This window comes from Terrapene carolina, unplaced genomic scaffold (assembly GCF_002925995.2).
Source record: "Terrapene carolina triunguis isolate 2854851 unplaced genomic scaffold, T_m_triunguis-2.0 Scaffold102, whole genome shotgun sequence".
In the NCBI taxonomy this organism is placed as follows: domain Eukaryota; kingdom Metazoa; phylum Chordata; order Testudines; family Emydidae; genus Terrapene; species Terrapene triunguis.
Genome location: NW_020664453.1, coordinates 2,204,911 through 2,221,646, shown reverse-complemented (window position 1 = coordinate 2,221,646; position 16,736 = coordinate 2,204,911). Strand labels below are relative to the sequence as shown.

The 16,736-nt window shown below is 42.2% G+C and overlaps 1 protein-coding gene across 1 annotated transcript in view; it reads right to left on the bottom strand.

Moving 5' to 3' along the window:
- The window catches only part of LOC112120543 (ubiquitin carboxyl-terminal hydrolase 24), a 104,961-nt gene that overhangs the window by 28,560 nt on the left and 59,665 nt on the right, over nt 1–16,736 (bottom strand). The window contains exons 34-45 of the mRNA XM_026651721.1: nt 16,441–16,600; nt 16,040–16,195; nt 14,834–14,904; nt 11,388–11,548; nt 10,492–10,553; nt 9,476–9,667; nt 8,417–8,534; nt 7,520–7,664; nt 6,895–7,014; nt 6,273–6,398; nt 5,944–6,042; nt 312–394 (exon numbers count right to left, since the gene is read on the bottom strand). Of these exons, the coding sequence (XP_026507506.1) occupies nt 312–394; nt 5,944–6,042; nt 6,273–6,398; nt 6,895–7,014; nt 7,520–7,664; nt 8,417–8,534; nt 9,476–9,667; nt 10,492–10,553; nt 11,388–11,548; nt 14,834–14,904; nt 16,040–16,195; nt 16,441–16,600 (1,493 nt within the window). The remainder of the gene's footprint in view (nt 1–311; nt 395–5,943; nt 6,043–6,272; nt 6,399–6,894; nt 7,015–7,519; nt 7,665–8,416; nt 8,535–9,475; nt 9,668–10,491; nt 10,554–11,387; nt 11,549–14,833; nt 14,905–16,039; nt 16,196–16,440; nt 16,601–16,736) is intronic.

Genomic DNA, 16,736 nt, shown 5'->3' with positions numbered 1-16,736 from the left:
ATTTTTTAAAACTGGAGACATCACATGGTACTGTACAACTAGGTGAGAAGGTTCCAAATTTGCTCACGTAACATTAATATATGAGCAATTTTAAACAGGATGGAAAAGTGGTCCTGAATTCTGAGCCAGTAGGACACAGGCATAGGAAATTATGTTGTACAGGGCAAGCAGTCAGTGAATATTAAAGGGATTTGCAATACTAAGATTACAATAGAGTTGAAAAAGTTTATTCCTCCTCCCACATCTGTTACTTTAAGAAGCAGAAGTAAACTCCATGATGTAGGGACGCATCACACTGCCTAGTTACTTACCTGTGAGGACAGTCCTTACAGATCTTCTGATCTGAGTAGATACCCTGAAAAGTATTCTTAAATATTTGGTCTCGTCCTATTTTCTGTGGAAGATAGAAAGTTAAAGTATCAGTTGGATATTTTTGTAATGTACAAAGAGCAGCATCCTGAATTTAGTCCGTTGTTTTATCTATTACATAAAATACCCTGTGCTAATGCAATGTTAAGGTCACAAATACAAAAGCAGAAACTGCAGAAGTTAACTCATCACAATGTTAACTTACTCACACCGTGTAAAGAGTACTTCATATATACACCCCCCACTTGATTTTTCGTGTTTCATACAAGCTATATCACCAAGATGCATCTCCTCAAAAATTTGAAAAGCAAGTCTGTCTAAAATTAAGATTAGAGATCGTCTTCTATTTTAATCCCCATTTCATCACTCCCCCTCCCCATCTTACTTTGCCAGTGCTAAATCAATCCTCCTAAAATGCAGCATGTGTAATTTGATGCCACATTAGAATTTTTTCTCAAAAGTTTAAGGCAAATAGGAACAGGCATTTGGGAAGTGAGGTTTTGAAGTTTAAAAGATTGATTTCACATGAAAGATTAGTAACCGTTTTTTAACTGTTGTTCTTCGAGATGGGTTGCTCACGTTCATTCCATTGTAGGTGTGTGCTTTACATGCACCAGTGCCAGAAGTTTTTTCCTCACTGGTATCTGTAGGGGACCGGCTCTGTCGTCCTCTGGAGTGGCATGCATATGTGCCGGTATGAGGCGCACTGCCGGCCCCCTGCCTCTCTCAATTCCTTCTTGCCGGAACTCTGACAGAGGGAAGGAGGGTGGGTCATGGAACGGACATGAGCAACACATCTTGAAGAACACCAGTTATGAAAGGTCAGTAGCCGTTTTGTCTTTTTTGAATGATTGCTCAAGTCCATTCCATTGTAGGCGATTCCCCAAGCAGTACCTCTGGAGGTGGGCAGGAGTTCATAGATGGGTCAATTGCAACACAGCTCTGCCAAATCCAGCATCATCTCTGGCCTGCTGGGTAATGGTGTAATGCATGGGGACCATGTCGCAGCCCTGCACCAGGGACATGCACCAGGAAGACAGCCGAAGATGCCTGAGCCCTAGTCAAGTTAGCCTTCACTATGGGTGGAGGCACAGCCTGTGCCAACTTGTAATAAGTGCGGATAAAGGTGGTTATCCAGTTTGAAATCCTCTGAGAGGACACCGAAAGGCCCTTCATCCTTTCAGCGATCGCAACAAGAGAGCTGAGTTGATCTACCGAAGGTCTTAGTGTGCTCCAAGTAGAAAGCCAGGGCACGTCTGACATCTAGAGTGTGCAGGCGCCTCTCCTCGTTGGTCGCGTGAGGCTTTGGACAGAACACTGTAAGGAAGACATCCTGGTTGACATGGAAGTGTTGGCCTTGGCGACGCCTATATCCCCTGCTCTTTCTGCGGTACGGTTCCGCTCTGGTCTGGCCCATGAACCTCTGCGTTTGCTGAGGTTTAAATCTCTTTCTAGCATGGGACGGGGTGTACAGACCCAGCGAGCAAAGAATGGCTCGAGTCTTTTAGGCTGTGTAATCTGCTGTCTGTTCAACAAAAAGGGCCGAGCCGTCAAACGGGAGGCCCTGGATGGACTGTTGGACCTTCGCCAACAGACCGGATGATTGAAGCCATGACACCCTTTTCATAGCCACCGGGGAGGCCATCGCCCTGGCCGCAGTCTCTGCCGTGTCTGAGGCAGCCTGGAGAGAGGCTCTCATGATTGCCCTGCCCTCATCTAGTATGGCATCGAGCTCCTGCTTACATCCTGTGGGAGCAAGTCAGCAAACTTGGCCGTGGACTGCCATACGCTGAAGTGATACCTGCCGAGCAGAGCCTACTGGTTTGCGATGCGAAGCTGTAGGTTGGCTGTAGAATAAATTTTCCTGCTGTAGTGATCAAGTCGCTTCGCATCTTTATTTTTTGGGGTCGAGCTGGGCTGCCCCTGCCTGTCGTGCTTGTTGGAAGCCGCAACCAGTAGTGATCTGGGGCAGGGATGTGTATAGAAGTACTCAAACCCCTTTGCAGGAATGGAGTATTTGCGCTCTGCCCTCTTAGAAATGGGGGGCAGGGATGACAAGGTCTGCCACAGGGCTTTTACGATTTTGACTACCCCATCATGCACGGGTAGCACCATCTTTGCCAGGGCCGCTGCCACCAAGACATCAAACAGGGAGTCCGCGGATTCAGACATCTTCTCTACCTCCAATCCCAGGTTGGCTGCCACCTGTTTAAACAGCTCCTGGTGGGCTTTGACATCATCCTGAGGCACAGGGGCCTCCTACTGCCTCATCAGGTGATGATGATGAGGCGGCCAGCCCAGGATGATGGGCGGGGTTCCACGTCCCCTGCCTGGGGAACCACAGCCACTGGAGGAAGGATCTCTTGGGCCCCTTGGACCGATGAGACATCTGAGCCTGGGGGCAGTTCAGACACCAAGGCCAAAGGTCTTTCTGACGCCCCTGAGACTGAGCGCTGGGCCTGAGGTCCGCCAGCCTGGGACGCTGCCAATGGGTTATAGATTTACCAGGGCCCAGGCCACTGACCCTGTGGCCACATGCTTGCAGGTTGGCTCTGGGAAGAACCTGCTTGCTGTGCAGGTGGCAGTTGGTCCCTGGGTGCCATCTACTCCTCGCTCTCAGAGCCCGAGGAGGAATGGTCTTCCTCTGGTGAGCACAGCAGCGCCACCATAGGAGTAGGCTTCCCCACTATGTCTGGTGGTCTTGTGCCTGGCAATTGGGACCCCGCTGAGCCATGCCGCGTATCCGGCGATGCTGCTCATAGGCCTGGTAATAATCTGGAGAACAATGCCACCCGCTTCAGGAACAGCGCGCAGGCTCCAGTGACCGGAATTGGGAGTGCGAGGGATCGTCCACGATGCTCTGGCGAGCGGCGCCAGGGCTCTGGTGAGCGGCGTCTGTGAACCGGGGATCGGTGCCTTTTGGGTGACTGCTGCCAGAGTTCTGGGGACTGGCAGTGTGCCTCTGTGGCCTGGTACCAGGGGTCCGGTGACTGATGTGTGGATCCTGGAGCTCGGCAATTGCCAGGAACCTGCCGAGTAGTGGCTGTGGGTCTGTGATTCAGGACACGGCGGTGGTCCTGGTGAGTTGGCTGGAGTACTGTGTCATGGGGGTGACTTCTGCAGGGGTGCCATTGAGGGCTTTCCCCTAGAAACGGGTGGGTGGGAGGGATCCTTAGGCCTCTCCTCCCGAGGAGTAGGCAGCACCAGGAGGAGAAAGATGTCTTTTGCCGCTTAAAAGGCTTCTGGGGCGGATGGCACCGTGAGGTACCACGTACCTCTACCACTCCCTGGGGTAGGAGGCAGATTGCGGGGCAGACTAGGCCCAATAGGCGAGGCTGCCGTGTGGCTGCGCTCTGGTGGCGACAAGATAGCCTGACTCGGTCCAGGGTTGTCATCTCCCTTATCCCTTACGGGACCCTGGGGAATGCCCCCTCCCAGGGTGCTTCTTGTGCCTTTTGGCTGGTACCGGTGCAAGGACCATCACTGGGAGACAGCCGGTGCCGGGGGTGCACTTCTTGTCGATGCCGAAGTACTCGGCACTGAGTCCAAATGTGCCGGCTCTGAGGCCGGTACAAGAGCAGACTTGAGGAGCGCGTGGAGCCTGATGTGTCTCTCCTTTCTGGTCCAGGGCTTGAATCCTTTGCAGATACAGCACTTTTCACAAGTGTGGGACTCACCCAGACACTTCAAACAACTAAGATGCAGATTGCTGATTGGCATGGGCTTCTTGCAGGCTTAAAGCCCGGGGGTGGGCATGCCCCATCCCTGGACTAAGTCCCTCGGAGGACTATGAATAACTAAGTACACTAACACTATTAGGAACTGAAAACTATACAACTATTTACACAATAAAACTTCAAAGAACCACTGAAAGAGAAACTACTTGCTAGAACAAGAGGAGTGCTCCAGCACCGACACTGGTGGTAAGAAGGAACTGAGGGAGGGAGGGGGCCAGCAGTGCCCCTTATACCGGCCACTCCAGAGGGCACCAGAGCCGGTCCCCTACAGATATACCACTGAGGAAAAAAAAACCAGTGCATGGGGCGAGCACACACCCCTACAATGGAATGGAAATGAGCAATCACTCGAAGAACTGCAATGGCCTAGAAATTCCAGGTGTGTTTTTATCTGTTTATCTGGATGAAGAATGATGTCTTTGATTAGTTCTGGTATTTTTTGGGCGGGGGCAGAGGGAGGTGGTGAGTTTGTGGATGGAATTAAAGTAATTCCTGAACATATTATGGCTCCAATGCAGATATAGCTGAGAGTTCCCCAAATCCAGACAGGGAGAGTCGGTTTATGGAGGCCTGGTACTTTTTGGCTAGTGTAAAATGATAAGGCGGGCCATTGTGTAGACTAAAAACTGCTCTTTAAGACTGCTTTACAAACCTTCCCTCAAAGTAGGTCTCTTTCCATAACTTGGTGAGTGGGAGGCATGAATCCACACTTGGAGCATGAAAGGGAGGGAGCCTTTTATGGGTGTGGGAGGGTGAAGCAACGGGCATGGGGAGATGTGGTTCATTTCTAGGAAACTTGCAAGCGCCATGGGAACGGATCTCACTGAGGAATTCTTAGCCAAAAGAAAATTCACAAGCCAAACACTCCCATCTTAATAAAAGTTAAAGACAAATATCTGTCAATAACTTTAGGGGAACACACACTGAGAATATTGGAGTTATCGGCCCTCAACATTAGAATGCCAGTAAACCAACAGTTAATGTCACCCAAACACACCTTAACTCAGCCCCCAACTTTATCACTAACCAGAATCAATGGAAACAAAGATTTAATCCTAGTCTCAAACAATGCACATCTTCCTCATATCACTGAATCCAAAAGACAGGCATGATTTAACTGGCCTCACTGAGCCATCTGTATATTTTAAATAAAAATGCATCTGTGTTACATCAATACACCAGATTAATTTTCTGCCTTCTAAAAGCTCACATGCAGTCACCAGGAACAACATTTTTTTACGTCTTTCCCCACAAATGATCACATTTTGGAGAGTAGCTTGGGAACAACTTCCCCTCCAAAATACAATATTTATCCACATAAATTGTTATATGATGGATTTAGAATAAATGCCATATTTTGGGCTATGAATCATGTGGGGCCTTGACTTAAAGTTTCATTACCAGGGATTTAAGTGGTGGAGATCAGAGGCGTCATGTGAAGGACCTAGGGTGGCAGGAATTATATTTACTTATCAAACATATGTAACCAAAGCGATTTTTGCCAGAATTCTGGACACCACAGGCAAATTACACAAAGAAACCAGTTTAGCAGATTTAAGATGCTAAAGCTACAAGTTATGAACTTCTCAGAGTCTATCAAAACCACATTTCCCAAAAGCCCATCCAAAATGCAAGGTGCAATAGGTGTGCAGGGTGGAAGGTTGGCAGAGGAAAACTACAGTTCATTTTAAACCTCTGTATTTTGTTATCAAATATTAGTAAGATTTTGTTGCACTTGACTAAAATTGTTAAGAATGACACAGCAGTTCTTAACTTACTTTCCAAAGGTGCAGGGACAACCCCCCCCCCCCCACCAAAAACCCCCACACACTTCTACCTTGAGGTATTCATCCATCTGATCTATAAGGCTAGTAAAGAATTCATAAGCATCTTGTTGCTCTCGAACATAAAGTTCCTTATTCCACATCTTGAAGATCTATAAAGACCAAAAAGATAACCAGTTTTATAGCCACCACTGTAAAAAGTAAAATGTACATGTTCATGGCTTCTACCTACCTTAAAAAGGATATTTATTAGTTTAAGACCAGACAGATGTTTAATTACTACTGAGAATCATAAATATTGACATGTTTCACCATGTCTGAATCCAAGTCCCACATATTAACTAACTAGGAAAATTATATAGGCTGAACAAAATGGAAATACCTTCCAAAAGTTCTCGGGTACATAATACTGCAATTTGCTTTCCATCAAATGGCCAAAGAGAGACTGAATTTGATAGAATACACTGTCATCTGGATTGTCCATATCATCGTCGATTGAAAGCAATGCCTTGGGGGGGAAAATAACCATCTGTAACATGACTTATTTGCAAAAATATCACATAAGAATTTAAATTAATAATTCTGTTACTACTGCATGTTTAAACGAGGCACAAGTGTTCCTAGAAGACAAAACTGAGTTTGTGAATAAAAACTTGCATTTTAGATAAAACTTGCAGTGCTAAACAATAGATTCATTTAAAAAAATCCTTTTTAAAAACTAATTTTGATATTATAACCTATCATTTCTCTTAAGAATTTCCATGTCCTGAGCCATTCAGCATATTTCAACACTCCAAGTTTTTATACGCAATAGGAATCTATTTTGGGACTTGAATGAATTTACAGTAGAACTAATTAAATATTTGTAAAATAATTTGACTAATTTTGCAGTGTTTGACAAATATTTGACTAAAAACCCTTTTCTTTACTCAGCGCTGATTTATAGTGAAATCAAAGTATGGGTTGGCAGAAAGCATTTGTCAGAAATTAAAAGTTAAATTTACCTCAGGGAGACCTGGCTGCATGTATAGCTGCTGGAAGACTGCATTCATGTAACAAGTAGCACCACCGTTCTTCAGCCCCACAAATCCTGAAGTGGATCGACTATCCACAGGTGGAAGATACTTATGGGAAAATTGACATTTTTCTGTATCAGTCGATTATAGAAAGTATGGACTCCAATAGCTTGTAAATCACATTATTATTATTATTATTATATAGGCAGTTATAAAAAGGTATGCTGGCTGTCAAACAACGTTTTTATACATTTCACTGAGATCTGGGCCAAATTTGTGAGAGCTATGCACACAAATTGTTGTATTTGGCTGTACAGCCAATATTGAATATAAGATACCTAAGAACAATCTACAAAGTTGTGTATCTTTTAAATCAAACCAGTCAGCGATTTTTAGGCAATAATTTTATTTATCAAGATGACAATTGCCTAATAGACTCAAACGTGTGCTTGCTCTTGGAAAGATCAATATATGTATGCATTAATTCAGATCTGATTATCATCACTTTAAAATGAAGGCCCTGGAACATTTGTGGTTGGAACAGGTAAGTGGCTAAAAACAGAATTTCAAATCACACGGAATAATTTAAATTGCATCAAGGCATCTTACTTACATCAAACTCCTTGGTAAGTGCAGGGTCAGGCTGATGGTGCATAGAAAGTAGCTCTTTTGTAATAAGCTGAAGATTGGAAGGTGAGCTATCAGCCAACATCACTAGCACTTCATAAGCTGCTAATCGGCTATCCACTGTACTGCACCTAAAAAGAAAACCATAAGCGGGATCTATTTAGTAGGTAGTCATACTCCATAATTTTAAATTCTGGCAAATCTTGTTAGTCAGACTGTGTAACCCACTTATAATTGCCAAAGGAAAACAAAATCAAAAGATGTTTAGAGATCCCTCAACAGTCTGATTCACAACTTGCTGTGAGAATTTTATTCCCTGGACCTGTACCAGTGAATGCTACTCATTTTGTGGGAAGAGATACATTTGTGCTGAAGGTCAAAAAAGACACCGCGAGACACCAACTGCGCATGCGCGTCCCATCTGGGCACTGCTACCGAAGATCTCGGATCAATGGCGCCGGGACGCACCGACACCTGAAGTGGAGCACCCACAGGGACACCACTTGAAGAAGTAGTTAACTTTCCATGCATGTGTTATTTAGCCATCTTCCCATAGTGATGAATATTCTTCAGGCTAGAGGATTCCCCACCACCTCTAGGCCAAGATACCATGCCCACTGGGTACAGCTCTCTGCTGCATGTGAAGTTTGACAGGCAAATCCTTTGGGATTTAGAGATTAGTGGGAGTTTAAATGCACACAGGAATTGGCAAATTTTGGTACAGTCCTTTATCAAATGCACAAGTAGCTGATTATTACAGTACTCAGATATAGCTGGAAAGTTGACCCATTGTACTAACCCCCACAGCTTACAGTTCCAGCCTGCAATCTAGCTAGGAAAGAACTTGTACAGTGTGAACAAAAATGCAAATTATTTTCTTTACTTTGGGTGAAAGTCCTGCTGACTGATGGCAGCACTGCCAGCTGGAGAATTGCTGTTCAGGATAATCCTAGATGCTCGGAAGAGGAAATCATCTAATAATGGTTTAATCAAAGATGAGCCTGTAAGAAAGCAAATCCACATTTAATGTTAAATATCTGCCGTACTGCTACAAAGACAGTCAAATCTTGTTCATATCAAGAGAGCCACCTGTTTAGAATGTCACCATGCTAGCCATTCAGCAGCAGCCGGAAGCATCCTATTTTCTTCATTACTGATTTTTCAAATCAGACACTAGTAACTATCAAAGGAAAATATGCTCAGAATTCCTAGATGCTGCAGCGGTGGTGAAGCAGCAACAAAACTATATGCAGCCACAATATTGTTATTCCCCTGTAAATTCCCTCCACACAGACCATGGCAGAGAAAAATGTCTTTAAATAATTCACTACAAATCCCAAACCAAACCCAAACAACCTGCAATGAAGAACATGGTTACTAACCCAGGTAAGTTACTTCTCCTGGTACAAAATAGCTTCATAAAGCTATGTCTGCACTTACGGTGGTGTGTAAAATACAAACACTGTATGCCCAGCTAGCATGGATATAAACAGCAGTGTAGAAGGGAAAGCATAGCTTTGGTGAGTAGAGTGCCCTAAACGTTCGAACCCCAAGGGTATACATACACGTGCTCTCTACATGCCAAAGCAGTGACTAAAACATCCACACCGCTCTTTTTTGCGGCATAGCGTCCTGCTGCAGAGCCTTTCCCCACCACAGGGAAAGGCTCCAGCAGTGGAGAAAGGCTTTGACTGTTCCCCGCTGCCAGAGCCTTTCACTGAGGCATGTAGCTACACACTGTAGGGACAAGTGTGGGTGGAGATTGCCTTTCACTGCTGTGTGTAGCTACATGTGTAGAGCCTGTACTCTACATGCCATCGTAAGCATAGATTTGCCAAAGACACTATCTACTTCTTTATTAAACAAAACCAGACATCTTCAAGTGATAAAGAGATCAAACTCAAATTGGTTTATGTACTTTGGTACACAAAAGGATACTTACCGAGCATTTCCTTTTCGGCCCCACACAGCGAAAGAAGAGTCTTAATGAGCCTCAAGTGTCCTGCTAATAAAATGTTGTCAGCTTCACTGGTCTCACACTCAGCTGTGCGGTTGGGTTCAAAGTTATCCAGCCAAGTGATCTCATCTTCTAACATGACAGCAGGGCTGACCTTCAACTGCTCCATTTCAGAAGCTATGGAATAAACAGAGAAAATTGATGTTACAGACATGAAGAAATTAAACACCAACAGACAATCTCTTTCCAAGAATTTCACAGCTTTGATCAACAACAATGGATATGGCACATTACATTTCATGTCAACAGCAGGCATTTAGTTATGCAGCTAATTAAAAAAGCTCATGAAACCGCAGCTCACCATCAACTTACTGATGTTCATTGTAAATTGGTCAAAAGAAATTTAGCGCATGAAAGAGAGGGGAAATGTACATATCTGTACAACTACAGGTATTACATAACCATGTGTAAAAAAGGTGAAATAAGAAGTCTAAGTCTTTAAGGTGAGCATTTTTAAATGTGCATGCCTAAAGTTAAGCATGTAAATTCATAGTTAGGCACCTAAACTGAAGGCACTGAAGGCCACAGGTGCTCAGTACCTCTGAAAACCAGGCCACGCAGGGAGGCAGCCAAGTCAAAAGCCAAGTGTCACTACATGACAAGATGAGGGAGGGATATAAGGGGCAATAGGCAAGAAGTAATTCTGTAGAAAGGGAGAGAATCTTAAATTGAAAAACAAACATTAAAATCTACAAACAAAAATAGAGTATTAAGCCAGGGTAGAGGCAATATGAGTTGAGAAGGGTGAACCATTTTCTAAAAAGCACAAATATAAAAGCTTGTGTTGCCCCCATTCCCTGACTTCTCAGTGTCTTGTCTACTTAGACTGTAAGCTCTCATGGGCACGGACTTGTCTTACATGTCTAAATGCCTAGAACACTTCTGGTTGTTATATAAATGTCATATTAGAGTTCTCATTCCAACCTGGAACACATACTTACAAGTGAGATCGTCCAGTAACTGGCATCTCAGGTCAAAATACTCTGTACACTGGGATAAGAGCCTAAAACAAAGATGAGTAATTACAAATGGGAAGAGGGTTTTTAAATAAGTCTAAACCTTAGAGCATTTGCTTAAACATGTACAATTCATCCACCCAGTCATACCACTGTTAAAGATCTACATATTTTATACCTCCACATGCACACCACTGTAGCTTCTAAGCAGATTTCTTCATAGCAGCCACTTTTTGAATTTTGGACTGACAATTCAATTTCCCCCCCCCCGCCTCCCCCCACCTCACAAAACTACATATTAGATGATCACGTACAGTTGATAGAAAGAGGATAAGATACTTCAGGTTCTTAAGTTATTCTTTTTCTACCATGGTGGACATAGAATTTGTATTTCAAAATTAATGTTGAATTCAATTTCCCAACTAAAAAGCATTCTTCAGAAAAGTCAATGGAATGGATATCTACAGTCTAATTAAAATGCAATGGGCAGGGATGGAATGTGTGAGAGGTCAGTGTCACAACTGACGGGTCCAGACTTAACGTTCAAAGAACCAAACATCTTTGTTTAGCATTCAGTCTGGACTCTCCTGAATAAAATTTCTTGCCATTGAACCTTGGATGGCTGGAAGCACATAGTGCCATGCACCTGGGGCAGCATCCAGGGTCTGAAGGTTACACCCAAAGATACAAATGAATTGGACTCTAATGTTCACGGTCTACTGTAGACAGGAAACTTTAAAAAGTCTGACTGGTGCAGTATTAGTTGACTGCTAAAGTTACACCTTCTTCAAACTTCAAAGATTTTGAAAATCCTTAAGGCAAAAAGCCTTTTTCTAAAACTTGTGAATTTTCCTCTCTGAATAAGCATGCATGTAACTTGCCTCTGGTTGATTCCTCTCATGATGCTGGTTGGTGACCAAAGAGGCAGCTGGGCAGTGAGAATGACACTTAAGAGAAACTGGTTTGGTTTTTGTACATCTGGGTGAGTTGATGTGTCTGTCTGACTAAGGGTATATAATTGGTCACAGGCAACGCGACGAATCTGAAACAAAAGCATTGTAAGTACTCTATATTTCATGTTCCCCAAGGTACACTTACTTTGATTAGAAATCTATAACAGAAATACAAGTTAGAATCGGAAAGCCACGATAGACTGTGGGACCCACCGAGTGTGGCTTTTTGTCCCCCTGTGGTGGCAACACCATGTCAAGTTGTTTATAAATTTGCTACTGCCTCTGAGCTAATGACCCTGGTCCGCCAGCTTAAGCAGCAGAGACTTGTGCTTTTAGATCCATAAGTTTGTTTCAACCCTTGCAGATGATCCTTTCAGGGGAGTCATTACAAAGCATACCATCCCATATGTAATCCTTTCACATCTCAAGTTAAGCAGCACTGGATATGAATCAATAATAGAATGAGAGATGTCTAAAGAGCCAGCAAGTGCTGTAGAAGCAATGTTGGCAATTTGATAGATGGCATTCTCCCCTCCCTTCCCCCCAGTCAGAACTGAGCCAATGACCTAACACAGCATGTGAGGACAGACGAGATGCTTTCTTTTGGCTAAGATGTTAAAGCAAGATCCTAATCACTTGTTGTCTTTAAGCACTGTGGCACTATTCATAGATAAGGACGCTGGCCAAATTCCAACTGGAGTAACTTGACCTACTAAACTCCCCATAGAGTTTAATTGCTCTGTTAAAGAATAATAGAATACCATTTATTTAAAATTTTTTGGATGTTTTCTACATTTTCAAATATATGGATTTCAATTTACAACACAGAATGTAAAGTGTACATTGCTCACTTTCTATTTTTTATTACAAATATTTGAACTGAAAAACAACAACAAAAGAAATAGCATTTTTCAATTCACCTCATACAAGTACTGTTGTGCAATCTCTTTATCACGAAAGTTCAACTTACAAATGTAGAATTATGTACAAAAATAACTGCATTCATAAATAAAACAATGGAAAACTTTAAAGCCTACAAGTCCACTCAGTCCTACTTCTTGTTCAGCCAATCGCTCAGACAAACAAGTTTGTTTATATTTGCAGGAGATCATGCTGCCCGCTTCTTTTTTACAATGTTACCTGAAAGTGAGAACAGGAGTTTGCATAGCACTGTTTTAGCTGGCATTGCAAGATATTTATGTGCCAGATGCGGTAAAGATTCATATGTCCCTTCATGCTTCATCCACCATTCCAGAGGACATGCTTCCATGCGGATGACGGGTTCTGCTCGATAATGATCCAAAGCAGTGTGGACTGACACACATTCATTTTCATCATCTGAGTCAGATGGCACAAGCAGAAGATTGATTTTCTTTTTTGGTGGTTCGGGTTCTGGAGTTTCCGCATCGGACTGTTGCTGTTTTAAGACTTCTGAAAACATGCTCCACTCCTTGTTCCTCTCAGATTTTGGAAGGCACTTCAGATCCTTAAACCTTGGGTCGAGTGCTGTAGCTACTTTCAGAAATCTCACATTGGTACCTTCTTTACGTTTTGTCAAATCTGCAGTGAAAGTGTTCTTAAAATGAACAACATGTGCTGGGTCATCATCCGAGACTGCCATAACATGAAATATATGGCAGAATGCAGGTAAAAGAGAGCAGGAGACATACAATTCTCCCCCAAGGAATTCAGTCACAAATTTAATTAATGCATTATTTTTTTAAACGAGCATCATCGGCATGGAAGTATGTCCTCAGGAATGGTGGCCAAAGCGTGATGGGACGCACGAATGTTTAGCATCCCTGGCACGTAAATACCTAGCAATGCTGGCTACAAAAGTGTCATGCAAATGCCTGTTCTCATTTTCAGGTGACATTGTAAATAAGAAGTGGGTAGCATTATCTCCCGTAAATGTAAGCAAACTTGTTTGTCTTAGCCATTGGCTGAACAAGAAGTAGGACTGAGTGGACTTGTAGGCTCTAAAGTTTTACATTGTTTTGTTTTTGAGTGCAGTTATGTAACCAAAAAATTGAAAATCAAATATTTGAAAATGTAGAAAAACATCCAAAATATCTAATAAATTTCAACTGGTATTCTATTGTTTAACAGTGTGATCAAAACTGCGATTAATTTTTTTAATTGCAATTTATTTTTTTGAGTTAATCACATGTGAGTTAATTGCGAGTAATCGACAGTCCTAGTATCAATACAACATTAAGATTGCAAAGTCAAGCATCTAAATGCCAAGAAACCCCAAATGTTTATAGTTGCTCCTGCAGTGTTCACTTGCCCATGGTGGACATACTTTTTATTAATATGTTGAAAAATATATAGCAACAAGAAGTGTAAACAGACAAACTACCGATCATAAAAAATACAGCATGTGCTATGTCACCAAAATTAGTAACTTTCAGAATATCCAAACTTTTGAGGGCTTGCTCTCAATCACACAGAAAAACTAATGCTAGGAGGCTTTTGCACTTAGCTGTATGTTTCAGAGGTTTGGGTGAGCACCTAAGAATTCATATGCTTCTCCAAACCTCTTTGAATCATAGAATATCAGGGTTCGAAGGGACTTCAGGAGGTCATCTAGTCCTTCGGCTAGAAAGATAAAAGGAACAGCCCCTTGTGAGATTCTCAGTCCTGACTGGGAGAGTGATAGTGTTAGCCTTCAGACCTCCCCAAAACTGGGTTATTCAAACTAGTCAGCATAGTCTTACTTTCAACTAACATTGGTGTGACACAGTGTCAGTAGACTTTACCAAGTGCTCAGGCTAACATCCCCTCATGGGGAAAATTAGGGAGATAACTGGTTAATTACTGAACAATTAGCCAATTAACAAGGTGGCTCATCTGCTGAGGACTTCTAGAAGAGAGACAAGAAGAGTAGTGGGAAGGAAGAGCTAGAGAAGCCCAAGTTCTCAGGGAGGTGAGATCTCTCCCCATCTCACCCTGTGCCTAGGGAAAATGTAAGAACTTTGAGCTGTGGGGAACTTGTTCAGTTTTATTCACACAGTAAATAAAGCACTTGGTGTTGAACTTGCCACAAATCCCCTGTGAAGACTGTTTGCAGAGAAGAATCCAGGGTAAGGGAACACTGCCCTGTGACAACTAGTCATAGATGAAGCAAACAAATCAAGATTATACTCTCACCGTATGACATAAAAATTATACCTTTTTTTATAGTATCAACTGAGACAGGGATTAATACTGCAATCAGTGATGTCTGATTGAGTAATATACAGAACATATTAATCAGGTACCGAAAGTGCTGAAATGAATATTTTTGTCTGAGACCAGTAATGTAAACAAGATGTTATATTTCAGTGGGAACCTCAGTGAATGACTTAGAAATCTTAATTACAGCCACTCACGTCAGGACTTGGTGATCCAAGTAGAATGTCAATGATGAAGTCAGCAACACAAGGCAAGCTGTAGAAAGATCCTAAAAATGAAACAATCCCAGTCAGTGTTTTTTGCCAACGGAACTTGTTAAAAATATAAACTGATCATAAATAAATATAAATAAATAATTAATAAAGTATCACTAGAACAAAAATGCATCTCGCCAATACCAAGGATGAGAGATATGTGGGTATGGAAAAATCTTCTTACACCTTGATTTCTCCCCTTTCATAGATTGTGGATTTTTAATATAAATATGACAATTCCCCTTTTCTCCCCAGTAAAGGTTTCAGACTCTGTATGTGAAAGCACAAGTGCTAGTGAAGTGATTTACTAGCCCTGTGGTTGAATTTATAGCTAGACAAACAGTAACATCAGCAGAAGTGATTACTTCAAAGCAAAGCTGTAACCATTTTGATGCTAACATTAAGTAAACTTGCCCCAAACACCCAGTTCATTAAAGCCATGATTCAGCAAGGTACCTGAGCACATAAGCAGTTCCACTAATACAAGTATCTTGCTGAATCAAAGCCTAGGAAACATAACCCCTGCACCCCTGTAAACTATGTTTCTTGCACTGCTGCAGTTTATTTCAGGAATGAATCCTGCGGGAGATTTCAGTGTAAAAAACGTTAACCTGCAATAAAAAATTAACAAAGAAAATAATAGCCAATAAGTAATGCAGCACATCTACACCAGCAAAACACTTGTGGTAATTGATTAATAAAGTATACAATCCCAAACATTTCAGTTTCATTTGCTCTCATCGTAGATGCCCCTCAAAGAAATACTGAAAGAATATTGTTTATCATCCCCAAAGCACTAGTTCTATAGTGAAGTTACATAATGTAAGGCTTTTGAATACAGAAGCCACTTCACTAATTTTGTTAAGAAGTGATTGAAATATTTTATCCCAATTACCTTGATATATTTATAAAAATATCAGCAGGCCATCTAACATTAAATCTTGCAGAGAAAACCAGCTGATGGAAAGCTTCCTTTCCATTTTTTTTTTAAATTAAGTTGTATCTGCAAATTGAGATGCTTCAATAAGAGCAAAATTCAGTAAGGAGGAAAGCACAAAATGTATAAATTCATCTTCAAAACCTGACTCCCCACTAATTACATTATACTGAAATTAAATTATACTGAATTAATAAGAGTCTACTCCATACCCAACTGCTGACTGCGTAACTGTAGGCACGTAACAAGTAGAGACAAGGCCTCTCCAGCAATCAGAGCATCTTTGGTGGATACAGACTGCTGTCTCACACAGATTCCGGCGTGGAGTGCTGTTGGCTCCCCTTCACTTCCTGAGCTACAATTGCTTCCTGCATTAGATTAGAAACGACAAATGTAATGATCAGTTGAGGTTTTTAAAGCTTTTCTGATCAACATTTCCCTTCTAAAAAGTACTTTAAAAAGTACTTGTAAGAACACAGCAAGTACAGTAGATTTAAGTAGCAATTTAGAAGGAGTTCATCTTCTAAGAACTCTAGAAGTCTTACTCTCAACTTACTCCAGTTGTGTATTTTGTTTAGACTAAATGATGCAGTCTCAACTATGAGTGACATACCTGAGCTGCTAAGTCTGTTTCGAATCCCAGCAGGAAATAAAGTGTTACTTTCTTTTATCGGTTGACTGCTTCCCACTAGGTCAAGTCGTCCTGCAGCAGCAGCCCAAGAAAGCCGCATGAAGCAAGCCACCGTAGACGTGAAATCATTTATCTCCATTGTCTGAAGGAACAGGAAAAAGTGGTTACTTTTGCCACACCCAATAGTCTCCTTTACCACGAGGAAAGGAGGAACCACAAGGTCTTTCCATTCAGTTTTGGTCCTTGCTCGTTATCGGTGCCATGACACAAGGACGTTT